The 15,187-nt window shown below is 43.3% G+C and overlaps 1 protein-coding gene across 1 annotated transcript in view; it reads left to right on the top strand.

The window, feature by feature from the left end:
- The window catches only part of PRKCE (protein kinase C epsilon), a 301,423-nt gene that overhangs the window by 223,688 nt on the left and 62,548 nt on the right, over window positions 1-15,187 (top strand). The window contains exon 10 of the mRNA XM_083433032.1: window positions 2,472-2,645. Within this exon, the coding sequence (XP_083289158.1) occupies window positions 2,472-2,645 (174 nt within the window). The remainder of the gene's footprint in view (window positions 1-2,471; window positions 2,646-15,187) is intronic.

Here is a 15,187-nt window from a genome sequence, read left to right as displayed (position 1 = left end):
CGAATTAAGTTCGTAACCAGAGGTACCACTGTACCTTTTTGGTCCATGCACTGACCCCATAAACTTGATTTCACCGGCAGTCCTGTCAAGCCATGTCTCAGGCTGCTAATTCTGTGCTGCTTGATGCTGTGGATTCTCAAGTATATCAGCACAATGCGGGGGAACAGCTGTGTAGTCCAGAGGTAGCTATCCGGATATTCTTGAGCTACCATTCCTATCAATCTTGGTCAGCATGGCTAACGGCCAGTGATTGTGGGAGTTGTCATCCAAGAACATCAGTAGATAACACAGGGGATTTAGATGCAGAAGGCCAAGGTTTAAATCTCTGCTTAGCTGGGTGCTGCTGCACATGTGATAGATTCTTGGGCTGCTTTACTTCCATTGGTGGTTCTTGGAATAATTTAGAAAAGAACTGGTACCACCCACGCCCTGAAAAATGGCATAGAAATTATTACCAGCAATGTATTTTTTTCTGTGGTGCGGAACAAGTGTCTCTTTTTTAAGTTGGCTAGTTTTTTTATTTTAAAAAAGTCAGTGCTGAATTATTTGTTAAGTTGAAAGTGTGTCTGCCAATTGAAATGCTAAGCTGCAGTTGGTGTCCTCTGTTGAGGCACTTGACTGAAAAAGCACTCCATAGGGAGGCTGACATTTATTCTCCCTGAAGGTGATTCCTGCTCTGCATGCCCTGATTTTGCAAGTCAGATAATTTGCTTTTTCAATTTGCCAGCCATGCAGACTCAACAAGGCATGTAAATGTTAGGCTGTGTTTGCTCGGACTCCTGCTGTTCCGCCGTAAGGAGGAGTTGCAGAGGTGACTTTAAAGTGGCAGCAGCAAATCCCATTCGACTCTAGATGGATTGCGGCCCCTTGCTCTGCAGCGTTAGGTGGAAACGGTCTGAAATTCGAAGTGACAACAGAGCCAGGATGCATGCAATTCTAAAGCCCAAGCGAGGCACACTAAAAAAAATTCACTGGGGCAAAAACTACAAGAAACAAGTTCATTGAGAATCTGGATTTCATTTATGCTTGAGAAAACAAATCCACATTTTGCATTGCTGATTCTTGCTGCAAGCTGCATTCTCTTTTAGGCAAGCCTCCATATCCCACACGCCAGTGGTGGGCAAGACTCAAAGCTAATTTGGGCAAGGCAAGCAAGGTGGATTTTAGCTTTGTTTCTATACACATCCCTCTCTATCATCAGTTCAGGAAAGCAAGGCTTATTGCTTAAGTAAGTAAGTAAGTAAGTAAGTAAATAAGTAAATTTTTATTTATTTATACCCCGCCCTCCCTGGCCAAGACCGGGCTCAGGGCGGCTAACATCAAATGTCAAATACATTAAAACACAATCAAACAATTGATTAAAATACAGCTTAAAAATTAGAATCAGGGTGAAATAAAATGACTGCATTCCAACCAGGCAAAAACAACTCCAGGATGGTGCAAAGCAGGGATAGTGAGAGGTGTGGCTTGAGGAGGAGGCTGTTGCCTGGGGAGTGTCCTGAGGGCCGGATAGAGAGGCATGGGTAGTATTTCAGGCTGGAACTGTGGCCTAGTGTGTATCTCTCCTGCATGAGGCCTAGTCTGCTTAGCCTCCTGAGGAACCGTAGTTCTTGTGGTGCTGGAGACTGGCTTTTTGGAGGCTCTGGATCACACACACACACGTACGCACGCACACACACACACACACACACACACACACACCCCTTACAATTTCTGACCACTAAAGAGAGGAAAAATCCTTTTATAGGAAAATCTAAAAACTAGGAATACTGGAGTTCTCCACTTGCCCCCTTGAAATTATTATCTTATTCCCTGCCTTATTCTACTCCAGCAGGTCCCAGGGTGGGTGACAACCATCTACAATTCAGGATTAAAAGCAGTTAAGACAAATTGCAGCCACAGGAATAGGGTGGACTCCGAACAGATGCATTTCTGGGGTAAAGAAGAGTATCTTCAGCATTCTTCAAAAGCTGAAGAGTGAAGGAGCCAAACGCACCTCTGTGAGGAGGAAATTCCAAAACTTAGGGGCAGCCTCAGAGATTGCCTTCTCCAGGGTTGCCACCCCCTGAACTTCTGAGGGTGGTGAAACTACCAAAATGGTTCCCTCTGCTGAGCTTAAGGTTTGAGAAGTTCTGTAGGGAAGGAAGTGGTCTTTCAGATACTGTGGAAAAAGGCATTTTGCTTCAGGATTGTCTGCTGTGTGTGCCTCTCCATTCAGTGAGTTTTATTCAGTGTGGCACTAAAGAGATCGTTTTGTCAGCGGAAGCACCTTTCCTCACACGATATTCTGGGAGTTCCCCCAACTCTCTGGAGCCGATTTGTGGGCAGCGGGGATTTCCATTGCGCTAACGGGAATTGTTGTGCTGGCTTCCACTAGTGCAAAACTTCCATTTAATTTCTCTTTTTAGCTAGTTTAGTATGTGAACTTTCTCTTTGCTGTGTGTAAAAGTGCAGTTGCCTCTTTGTTGCAGGTCATGCTAGCCGAGCTAAAAGGCAAAGATGAAGTATACGCCGTGAAAGTCTTAAAGAAAGATGTCATCCTACAAGATGATGATGTCGACTGTACAATGACAGAAAAACGGATTCTGGCGTTAGCACGGAAGCATCCTTACTTAACACAGCTCTACTGCTGCTTCCAGACCAAGGTAGGTTCCATAAATCTATCACCAGACTTGAGGAATCAAACCTCTGCGGAATCTGGCCTGTGTGTCAGTTCATGAAAAGTCCAGCCGAAACACATCACGCTGTAAGCCAGAACCCCTTCTTGGCTGCAACAGAATGAATTTGTACCTAGCAAAGTGATTCTGTGAACGGTTAGGTAAAAGAAAGAATAGTACATGGATAGGCAAACTAAGGCCCTTCTCAATCCGGCCTGCAGATGGACCAGGAATCAGCGAGTTTTTACATGAACAGAATTTGTCCTTTTATTTAAAATGCATTTCTGTGTTATTTGTGGGGCCTGCCTGGTGTTTTTACATGAGTAGAATGCGTGTTTTTATTTATAATGCATCTCTGGGTTATTCGTGGGGCATAGGAATTCATTCATTCCCCCCCTCCCAAATATAGTCCCCCCACAAGGTCTGGGGGACAGTGGACTGGCCCCCTGCTGAAAAAGTTTGCTGACCCCTGGAATAGTATGTTTGCAGTTCAGAGGGCAATACATATAAAATGGGATGCTTTGTTCAGGGGAGAAAAAAAACAAATAGTTTAAACCGAACAGTTCCCTCCACCTCTCTGCCCTGAGCCTCTGCAGCTCAGGAGAGGCTGGAGGGTTACTGGACCCAGAGGCAACCTCACCTTCCCCTGACAGGGCTGAGAGAGGAGCATCTGCAGACAATGGGTCCTCGATCACCTCTGGAGCCAGAGCGGATTCATCTGGTGTCTGCTCCTGAGGATCCGGCACAGGTGAGGGCCCTTCAGGTTCAAGCCCCTGCCCCGGCTCAGTCGGCCCTGGAGGCAGGGACTCCTGTGCAGGCTGGGATTCCTCAGGTTCAGCCTCTGAATCCAATTCCCAGGTCATCACAGCCTCACCTAGCCCGGCTGGCCAGGAAACATCGCCCAGCTTGCGCAGAGGGTTGAAACGTAAGGAGGGGAAGCGGGTATTTGGGGTGTCTAAGTTCTTATGTTGGGGGAGAAACCAGAAGGGGCCACTCCCGGAATCTGCAAGTCACTAAGACAGACATGAACTTTGGGGTTCTGCACTGTAAATCGTTTGCACCAATAAAACCTGTAAAAGACAGGTCGGAGTCCTGCCTGGTTACTCACGAGCAACCACCACCAGCATCTGACATTTAGGAAAAAATATAGTCTTATACACGGAAAAATACAGTAATTGTGAATAGCTTGAAGCCCCAGTGATTTAATGGTGACTTAGTCATGACTATGTTTTGTTGGATTATGGTGATTTATTTTTTTTGCTGAGGGTGGGAAGAGAAATTCAACCGTGTAAAATTCTGCAAGGGACAATTGGGTATTTCCTTCACTTAAAGCAGTGATGGGAAACCTCACAGATGTTTTGCTTGACTCCAACTCCCATCAGCCCCAGCAAGTATGGCCAATGGTCAGGGATGAAGGAAATTGTAATCTAGCTACCTTTGGAGATAGACCTTTGAAGGGGAGGCTGATTATTTGAGAATGCGGTCTTGGTGGAATGCATATTCTCTTGAAATACCTTATAGTAGGATGCTTGGGGGATTGGATAATCCGTGTTTCTTTTTTTTAAAAAAAATAATATTTATTAGAAGTTTTATAGTTACAAAAAAAAAGTATAAGAGAAAAAAAACAATAAAAAATATAACAAACAATACATCAAAAGGAAAAGGAAAAAAACAATACATCAAAACACCAGAAAAAACAAAAACATTTAAAAACACATCCAATTTCCATATCTTTATCTTTCATTTACTTATTTCCTCGACTTCCTCATACCTCCCTTTTTTGTATTCTAGTTCAAATTAGCTAACTCAGCAAATCCTTTCCCTCCTTCTCAATTTTTTTGTTCTATAATTTATCTTAACACGATCTAACTTTAAATTTTCCACTTTAGCCCATTAACAATCAGTTTTTGCATAATTCTTAATAACATTTCTGCTAAAACCATATAACTTCATTCCAGTATTCTTCTAACATTCATTAATTTTGCAATATTTCTGTAAATATACTTTAAATTTTTTCCAATCTTCCATCGACTCTTCTCCCTGGTCTCGGATTCTGCCAGTCATTTCTGCCAATTCCATGTAGTCCATCAGCTTTGGATAATCCATATTTCGAGGCAAGACACGTTTTACAGAAGTATCTTCATAGCATTTTTCATTGTGAATACTTGTGCAGACTTAGGTTAAGAAAATCATAGATTAATGTGCAAATGGGATAGAACAGATTTATGAATGAGCAAATGTGGAAGTGCAGGAGGTTAGAAATCGTAGCATCACAGGATTGTAGAGTTGAAAGGGATCCTGAGGGTCATCTTGTGCAACCCTCTGCAAGGAAGGAATCTCAACTAAAGCATCCATGACAGATGGCTATCCAACGTCTGCTTAAAAACCTCCAAAGAAGGAAAGTCCGCCACTTTTTGAGGGAATCCGTTCCACTGTCGAACTGCTCCTACCACCAGAAAATTCTTCTGTAGTTGGAATCTCCTTTCTTATAGCTTGAATTCAGTGGATGAACTGATTCATTCATTCCAACCATTCTGGTCATTGGCGCCAAGATGTTGTCTTTTGTAGAAAGTGGCACTCTCTTTTCTGTATATGAACATTTAAATGGGATTTGTTTCCTTTAAGCTGAGCATGTTTTAAAAACCAAAACAAAAAACTATAATGCTGCTTTGCCAAATAGATGATTTTTTTTTAAGTCAATGATTATGTAGTCCTCCAACCAATTCTCTTGTGCAACCTCCATTGTAATGAACAGTGTTGGTTTTTTAAAAGGACTTTTAAAATATATGTCCTGTGTTGCCTTTAAAGTGCCAGAAGGTGGCACTGAAGATACAAAAAGAAAGGGAAAAACCAACCCCCCCCCCAAAAAAAACCCCAATTGCTTTGGTTCTGTCTCTCTGAAGGAAATGAGGTGCTTACATAACTTCATACATTCATAGGAGCTGCATTGTAATCGATTTTGAATTCTCTTTTAAACTATTCAAAAGGACAAACACAGGCAGATCTTGCTGCTTTTACATAGCACACATTTGATTATTTATTTGAAGCCATTTATGAGTCTCTTCCCATAAAATACCTCAAAGCAATTTCACAGTAAAAGCATCAACAATGAAAAAATAACTCCATATGTAAAAACAACCTAAAACAATTTCACATGTGATAACAATTCCAATTCCAATACAGATGAGATATCTCTCAGTGGCAAAGTGCATATTCACATGTATTATGTATGCCTTGAAGTAAGTTATAGCAACTCTTAGCTTGTTTATAAGATTTCTCACCCCACACCCTTCGCTACAAGGTCCCAGGGCAGGTTACAATAACATCATGCACCATCTTTAAAAAAACCCAGGAGAAAACCAGAACACTTGTAAAACAAGTAAAACCAAATGGGAAAAGAACAGTATAAATTCAACAGTTAAAGTCAATGTCACAATTGCAGACTTAAGAAAGAGAAGTTTCTTGTAACTACCAGCGTCCGCTCTCATGCTGCCAACTGCAAGAAATACTTCTTGAGACAGAAAACATTATGCCATCGATATCCTTAATATATTCACCAAATCAGCTCCTGTAAAATGAGTTCTTTCTGCATCCTGTTAGCACTGAAAACCAACCAATGCAATTCTTTATCTTTCTTTTCCAATGTAGGCTTCCCGTTTAGGATTTCTGGTATGAAATCTGCCTTCTGGATTGCAGGCAAAAGAATGTCACAAAAGCATGCAAATAATCCAGTGCTTGGTTAAGTTTAGTGAAGTTGCATTTCTAAGCTGTGAGGGTGAAGGGGAACCCTAATCAGAGCATTTAAACCTTCCCTTAACCCACAGCTTTTTTTCATCTGTCCTCGCAATGGCGAGATCCCCCGCGTAGCATTAACAACCATAAATTTATATTTTATAGAGATTTATCGGGGTTTATAGGGCTTCACGTGCATACTTTCAGACATCTTGACTGCAGGCATTATTGTGAGGTATTAGCCCTCTTTCTGCAGATTGGGACTTGAGATACTGTGGCTTGGATAGCCAATTAAATAATTGCTGAGTAGCTTCGTTGGTTAGAGCATGGTGCTGATAACACCAAGGTTGCAGGTTCGATCCCCATGTGGGGCTGCTGCATCTTCCTACATTGCAGGGGCTTGGAAGATCCTCAAGGTACCTTCCAGCCCTACATTTCTACAAGTCTAAGGATGTACATTTTGTGCTCATCTCCTTGCCATCGTGCTTCCAGGGAGAGATACATAGAATCATAGAATCATAGAGTTGGAAGAGACCACAAGGGCCATTGAGTCCAACCCCCTGCCAAGCAGGAAACACCATCAGAGCACTCCTGACATATGGTTGTCAAGCCTCTGCTTAAAGACCTCCAAAGAAGGAGACTCCACCACACTCCCTGGCAGCAAATTCCACTGTCGAACAGCTCTTACTGTCAGGAAGTTCTTCCTAATGTTTAGGTGGAATCTTCTTTCTTGTAGTTTGGATCCATTGCTCCGTGTCCGCTTCTCTGGAGCAGCAGAAAACAACCTTTCTCCCTCCTCTATGTGACATCCTTTTATATATTTGAACATGGCTATCATATCACCCCTTAACCTCCTCTTCTCCAGGCTAACACTTTTTGTTTAAAGCTCATATGAAGAAAAAAATCTGTTTAAAGATTTGTTTAAAGCTCATATGAAGAAAAAATCGCTATCCATTATAGGCACTTTCCTGAAAACCAGTCGAACCTGTTCGAATAGAGGCAACAGTGGGACTAGAGGAACAGGTGTGTGTTGACCTCTCTTGAGTCACTTTCAGCAGTTCTAAAATCTTATTGTCTGTCAGGGCACCATCCCTGACCGTTGGCCATGCGCTTTGGGGACTTAAGGAAGCTGGAACCCAGCAATGTCTGGAGGCCCATGGGTTGTCCATCCCTAGAACGATGCAACATTGGATGCTCTGAGGCATTCTGGGAAATGTTAAACGGCAGCTTATAGCTCCCTGCTGGCCAGCTGGGCGCCCAAGGCAGATCCAGTGCTTGTGGACTTTTTTAAAGGAAAGACGAATATGTGCCTCAGTCTCTTCCACAATCACGATAAAAGAGTTATTTAATTTCCCTTGCTTTTATTGAGCAAAAGAAAAAGAAGAAATGTCTCTGGAGTTGTCATTTGCAGATCCTATTGACAAAATATGCCCTGGCAACTTTCCAGTAACTGATTTGTGGACAGCAGTCTAAATTTCTCTCATAATAGTGGCTTGAGGGGCAAAACGTGTCATTTGTGATTTAGAGTGCCAATTAACCTGACTGTGGCTGGTCAGTCTTATATTTATCTAGGCCTAATCAATGGTTTGTAATTCATTTTAGCTGATCGTCTTCTGTGTGGGTTGCTAAGCAGCTAAACCTGTTGTGCAGATTCTGCTGGATGAGTGTAATCTACTTAAGGTGCATTTACATTGTCCAATATTACTGCTGCGTGTCAAGTTAGAAGTTTGTGAGGGTCATATTTCATATTCTGCACCCCAGTGGAGGCCATTTGTGATTGCCAGATGTTGGTATGAAAGCGTTTTTTGGTGTGGTTTTTTTCATGAGATATCTAATTAGACCCGCAAATACACTTTGATTTAAAAATACCCACCAAACTTTTCCTAATATACAAAATATGAAAAAATACTGAACGATGCATGGCGATGAGGAGCCGTGCATCTTTCACTCAGTGTATACAATGCATGACATGCTGGTGCCACTATAATCCTTATAAAACTAGTAATTTCAACTCTCCTGGCTTCAGTGAAAGGAACCCGAAGCCTTTGGAGCGCAGCGCGAGTTCTCGCTGCGCTCCAAAGGCTTCAGGTGGCTGTCCCTTAAGCCTTTGGAGCGCAGTGGGACCTCATGCTGTGCTCCAAAGGCTTCGGGTTCCTTTTGCTGAAGCCGGGAGAGCAAGACTCTCCTGGCTTCAGCAGAGAGGGAGAGCTGTGCAGCGCCCCTTCAGCGCAGTGGGACGAAAAATGGAAGGGGCTCTGTTTCTCCTGCCGCTTCGCTGAAGGGCCGCTGAGCAGAGAGGGGGAGATTTTTTTCTCTTGTTCTCCCCCTCAAAAACAAGGTGCATCCTATGGTCAGAAGGCCCTCAGCGCTGGACCTCAGTGTCTGGGCTGGATGATGGCGGTGGAGACGCTCCTTCAGGTATACTGGACTGAGGCTGTTTAGGGCTTTAAAGGTCAGCACCAACACTTTGAATTGTGCTCGGAAACATACTGGGAGCCAATGAAGATCTTTCAGGACCAGCCTGGGCGGCCACTCCCAATCACCAGTCTAGCTGCCGCATTCTGGATTAATTGCAGTTTCTGAGTCACCTTCAAAGGTAGCCCCACGTAGAGCGCATTGCAGTAGTAATCTGCCGCCGCTGTGGATCCTGCCACTTGAGGCTGTCATCTCACCTTGCCTCATGGAGGTGCCGGCCCTGGATGTGGAACAGGCTGCCTCCCTGTATATTTTTAAGCAGCTTGTCAAAACAGTTTTGGGCTAGGGTTCATGGGCTTCTTTTTGCTGTCTGTGTTGACCTAATTTCTGGAAGTATGGGTGTCATGGCTGGGAGCTCGATGAATTGGCTTTCTAAAAAATAAAAAAAGCCTGCCTGCCTGTAATAATTAAAGGAAGAAAGAAATTGGACCACCACACTCTGAACTTTTATGAGTTTGTGCATTTCAAAAGCAAGCAGAACAGCCCTGCAAATGAAGTTGTGGTAGCTCAGGAGTTTGGGAACTTTCCTAAGCAGTATGGCAAAGTTGAGTAAATGTTGAACGTTCCTATTGTCCTGCAGACAGAAGCCCCCGTTGTGTCCAGATTGCTGACCTGATTTTGAGAGAGTGCGAGGGAAACTTGCTGATATGCTGCACTGTCATTCCGAGCTGTCCTTGGAAAATTATTAAAGTCCTGTTAGCTCACTGAAGCTCCATTGTTCTCAGCAGCCCCTCAGCAGTGTTAACTGGATTTACTCTCCCCGGAAAATACACAGCAATCATAGGCATCTGATCATTAAGGCAGAGTGGTGGAGAGCTCAAGATGTCAATGAGCTATCTGAACTCATTCTCTGTAGGTTCTTTTGAAGCTAGACTGATGTTGATGCAATACATAAAAGTAAGTCCTATGTCCAAGTGGGGCTGGTCTAAATGGTCCCTGATTTGGGGGGCCTGGCCTGACTCCTCAAGTAATTTTTATCCCTCCCCTTACTCTCGGCAGCAGCAGAAGTAAAAACAAAACCAGTTTAATGTAGGCACAGTTCTGGAATGGGTGGAGCCTAGCCTCCCAACTAGAATGCAAAATAATTCCACCCTGCTCATCAGATCAATCATTGGATGAGTGAAGGGGATGATAACTGTGTTGTTGTTTTTAAAGAAAACAGATTTGATTGCACAAACCACATCTAACTTGCTGTTATAATGTGTTTGACTCTGAGTGAATCCTGGTGTGAGGATATTTGTTAAGTTATCTCCCTATTTCTGTGATCCAAACCCTGCATTCACTTACCATTGGTTTGGTTTGGTTTGGTTTGGTTTGGTTTGGTTTGGTTTGGTCATTTGTTTGTCAACTTTCTCTTCCACCCTTCATCACAGGTTGGTTTACAGTATAAAAACACAAAGATACCTACCATAGTAACAATCGAAAACAAGACACACACACACACACCCCAGTCCAGCTTCTTCATACAATCAGTTCAGACCCAAAGTTTCCACTGAATCGTTTGGGACATTGAACTTTTACTTCCACCACCACTGCTAAGTAGTAACTTTGTTCTATTGCCAACCTTCTCTGTTTGAAAACAATCTATGAAATGTAACCCCTTGACGATGCAATCCATTGGAAATCGCACAGATTTCACCAGACCGGTCATTTGATCACCATTTAGGCTAAGTCCTGAACAAAACCCTTTCTTTGTGATTATAGTGTAGGATTAAGGATATGATTCCTGTTCTTCTTTTCTACCAGTGCCGTTCTCTAGGCTTCAGCTCCTAAGGTGGAGACCTTACAGAACGGGGGCTAAGTTTTTTTGTGGAGAATTGTCAATGTCTCCAGCTGACCAGACGGGTACGTTTCACCAAAAATAATATATATATATAATTATCCATTGAATTGGAGACCTACTAAGGCAAATAAACTAGACCCAAGCAACAAGAGAGAGATGCTGCTTCAGCCTGCAATATATGGCTTCCTTACACTTTGCATCGCTTAGCATAAGCACAGAGCTATGAGGGCTTCTTTTTGGGCACATGGAACAAGGTAGAGTCTTTGCCCTTTAGGCCTGGCCATCACATCACACAATGACCTAGAGGTTCACCTAGAGCTACAGTCTGGAATGTAGGAAGGGCTGTAGCTCAATGGCAGAGCCTCTGCTTTCCATGGAGAAGGTCCCAGGTTCAATCCCTGGCATCTCCAGGTAGGACTGGGAATGTCCGTGTAGACATTACTGAGCTAGATGGATGAATGGGCTGATTCCATGTACTGCACTTGCTATGTTCCTAAGAGCATTGCTTTATCAGACCAAAGGCCAGCATCCTGTTTCCCACAGTAGCCAACCAGCTGCTGATGGGAAGGAGGACATGAATCCTACAGGTAGAATATAGGCATCGTGAAACAGGGAGAAAAATGGATATGTATGTTTGTTGTGACACAGGAGTGGACCTGGAGACTTCAGGTTTGCAGGATCAATTTTGTATTTTAATTGAATCCTGAGATCCACCAATTGCAAAAGACATGCATTTAAAATGAAACAACATGGGACAGTTTCCATAGTATTGTAGCGTTGGAAGGGGTGCTGAGGCTCATCTAGTCCAAACTCTGCAGTGTAGGATCTCAACTAAAGTATCCATGGCAGATGGCTCTCTATTCTCTGCTTAAAAACCTCCAAGGAAGGAGAGTCCACCACCACCTGAGGGCGTCCGTTCCACTCTCAAACAGATTTTACCATTAGAATGTTCTTCCTGATATTTAGTCGGAATCTCCTTTCTTATAACTTGAAGCCACTGGTTTGAGTCTTAACCCCCAGAGCAGGAGAAAACAAGCTTGATGCATCCTCCAGGTGACAGCCCTTTAGATACTTGAAGTTGGCTATCTCATCTCCTCTCAATCTCCTCTTAACCAGGCTAAACACAACCAACTCCCTCAACTGCTCCTCATAAGGCTTGGTGAACATCTTGGTGGCTCTGTGCATGTTCTAGCTTGTCAATATCCTTAAACTGCAGAACCCAGAACTTGACACATCATTCCAGGTGTAGTTTGACCAAGGCGTAAGAGAGTGGTACTATGACTTCCCTTGTTCTGTGCACAAAGGAAGTGTCTGTTGATGCAGCCTAGAAGAGCATGAGCCTTTTTTTTTCTTTCTTTTTTTTTTTTTTTGCTGCTGAATCACACTGTGGACTTATTTAAAGCTTGTGGTCTAAGACCCCTAAGTCCTTTTCACATGTTCTGCTAGTGCAAGGAGTTTTAGCTGCTCCACACTTTCCTTTCCCTGTGTGCCCCTCTGTGAAATCCCTAAGTCTGTCCCCCAACCTTCTGGAGTAAATTTATGGGGCACATGAGGGGAGAGGAGAGGATGTGGAAGTTAAAACTTCTTGAGTTAGCGTAACTGCTTAGTTGGATACCGTCCATGGTGCCTCTGAGCACTGCTGAACAGGGGGGCTTTATTTTGAGAACCAGAACTGAGCTGAGCTCGCAGCCCTTCCCCATGCAAATCTGCTCCTATTTATGCCAAACTTCCTTCATTTCAGTGATGTAATTTAGTGGAGGAAGAGGAGATTGTGTTGTTGTTGCTATTGTTGAATAGCTGGGAGTGAGGAATCTTGGCTTATGTACTACAAATCACCCAAAGGTCTCCCTGTCAATGTCAGTCTACCTCCTGACCAGCCCTGGCTTAAGAGGTTTTCTTATGATCTAAAAGCCTGAGAGAATAGTAAACAATGTATTTGTGTGGTGCTGAAAAGAGAGCGCCAGATAAGTCAATCAGAGGAGAGCATTCCATGGGCAGGAGGTCACAACCAAAAAGGCCTCCCCTCCATTCACAGCTGCACTGGATGTATTTTCTTAAAACCACAGTTTACTTTTGCACACATGTATCCATTTGTGACATGGGTGGCGCTGTGGTCTAAACCACAGAGCCTAGGGCTTGCCAATCAGAAGGTCAGCAGTTTGAATCCCCGCGACGGGGTGAGCTCCTGTTGCTCGGTCCCAGCTCCTGGCCACCTAGCAGTTCGAAAGCACGTCAAAGTGCAAGTAGATAAATAGGTACCACTCCGGCAGGAAGGTAAGCGGTATTTCTGTGTGCTGCTCTGGTTTGCCAGAAGCAGCTTAGTCTTGCTGGTCACATGACCCAGAAGCTGTTGTGGACAAACACCGGCTCCCTTGGGCTATAGAGCAAGATAAGTGCATGACCCCAGAGTTGTCCACGACTGGACCTAACGGTCAGGGGTACCTTTACCTTTACCCATTTGTGTACCCTTGTGGTAGGCCATCAGGCACATATGGAACCCGCATCAGATTTGAACCAGGGCCACTTGCAGATCTTAGCTTCTGCTCTTAACTACTAAGATATACCATCATGGCACCTTTTCCAAGTGCCAGAAGCACCAAGTGCTGGTGTTGGCAAAGCAGATCTGGGTGTAGAGATAGCAGTCTTGGTGATTTGATTAACGCTGTCTCGTTGTGCCACTTAGCATTACATTTACACTTATAGCTCTGGGACTCAGGTGAATGGACCCCATTTGTCTTTGCAATCAGCCTGTGTCTGCCCTGGAGTGTTTTGTTTTGTTTTGTTTGTTTAACCATGAGTGTCAATTCCCACTCCTGCACTTTGCAAGGGACAGAAAGATTTATTCATTGGTATTACAGCTAAATACTTAGTGTTGTGTTGTGAGGTTGGGATGCATTTCATAAGTTACTCAGAACAGGGCTGGAGAAACAGGCAAGTTATGTTTGTTTGAGATTTCTAAATTAGTTTTGGCCTTGAGCTTTACTTAAGGATCTGAACTTGGGAAGATTTCATTAAGCAAAACCACTCAATTTCTGCAAAAACGCCCAACCTGAAATGATCCATCTGTGGGAAAAGCAGAAAAAGAATTGTTTCTGGTGATGTGCCCAAGGAGATTAATTGCCATCCTTATTGTTTAGGTTAACGTATTGTTAAATATAGAAAAAAAACACAGTGGTGTAATCCATATATCCCCAAGGCTAATGGGGGAACTCAACCATGTGAGTAACACTATATCTGCGTATTGTTTTCCGTTGCCCTTGTAACTCTATTTACAATGATAATACAGTTTTTTTCAAAAAAGGCTTGCAAGAAACCTCAAATCCAAGTGCATTCCCCTTTCTTTTGCCAGCCTGTCTTATTTGCAGTGATAATCCTTACAGCGAAACTCTCAGTGCACAATCTGGCAAGACCATTTATTGCACAGGGACATATACCTAATGTACCTATAGTGCCTTCTTAAGCGACAGAAGAAACCATATTAATATATTTCTATGCTGCTTTTCACTCACATGAATCACAAAGCAGCTCACGAACGATAAATATCAATAACTTAATAGAACATCACAGATAAAACATAAATCATATAGAATAATTAACAAATCGCCAGTGAAACAACCGCATTCTATAAAACACTATTAACAAAACGTCTTAAAAAATCCACAAAACATTATTAACATTAACAGACTAGAATTCAACAAACTAAGCATTATTGAATTCATACACACATGACACATCACAGTTAACTTACTGGCATGATCAATTATATTGAGTACGAGCTGTTTTTGTTTGTTTTTGCAGAGCCGCCAGATACCTCACCCCTTCCAAAATAAAGCAATATCTTATATTAGAACAGTAACAGAATCATAGAATAGTAGAGTTGGAAAGGACCGCAAGGGTCATCTAGTCCAGCCCCCCAAAATGCATGATTCTTTTGCCCAACGTGGGTCTCAAACCCATCACCCTGAGATTAAGAGTCTCACGCTCTACCAACTGAGCCACACGACTGTGTATGAGCTTTTGAGGTATGCAGCACTCTTTTAAGATATAGGTGTTCAAAGCAATCCATCTTTATGGTTAAGATTTCAGATCAGCCACTAGAGCACAGTCAAACAAATACGATTTTACAGTTCACACGCAAAAGACTGTTTGGGATCAACAGCACAACAAAAAACTAGGGTGTGTGTGCATGGCCGCATGTTCACAATCACACTAGAACGAGTTTTTGAGTGCTAGTTTGGTTGGTCGGGAGCTTTAGTCGCCCAGTTCCTATTAAAGCATGCTGATGTGTAGAAATTGGCCACGTTGGTGGTGGTTTCATCAGTGGAGCCTGGCCATCACTCCTGAGGGCAGCAGGCTAGCTTAGGGGTAGGAGGGCATGCCAGGCGGTGTGCATATCTGGGTGCTCCATGGACATCACACTAGTAGAAGCTGTATACATGGGTCATTGATGCGCATTACACAGTGGTGGCTGGTGCCCATTTGTAGAATGGAAGGCCGGGAGCCCAAACATTGTGGGAAGCCAGAGTCAGTATTAGGCAGA

This window comes from Podarcis tiliguerta (assembly GCF_965153285.1).
Source record: "Podarcis tiliguerta genome assembly, chromosome: 3".
In the NCBI taxonomy this organism is placed as follows: Eukaryota; Metazoa; Chordata; class Lepidosauria; order Squamata; family Lacertidae; genus Podarcis; species Podarcis tiliguerta.
Note: the sequence above shows the minus strand (reverse complement) of the source record. Positions and strands in the feature narration are given on the sequence as shown.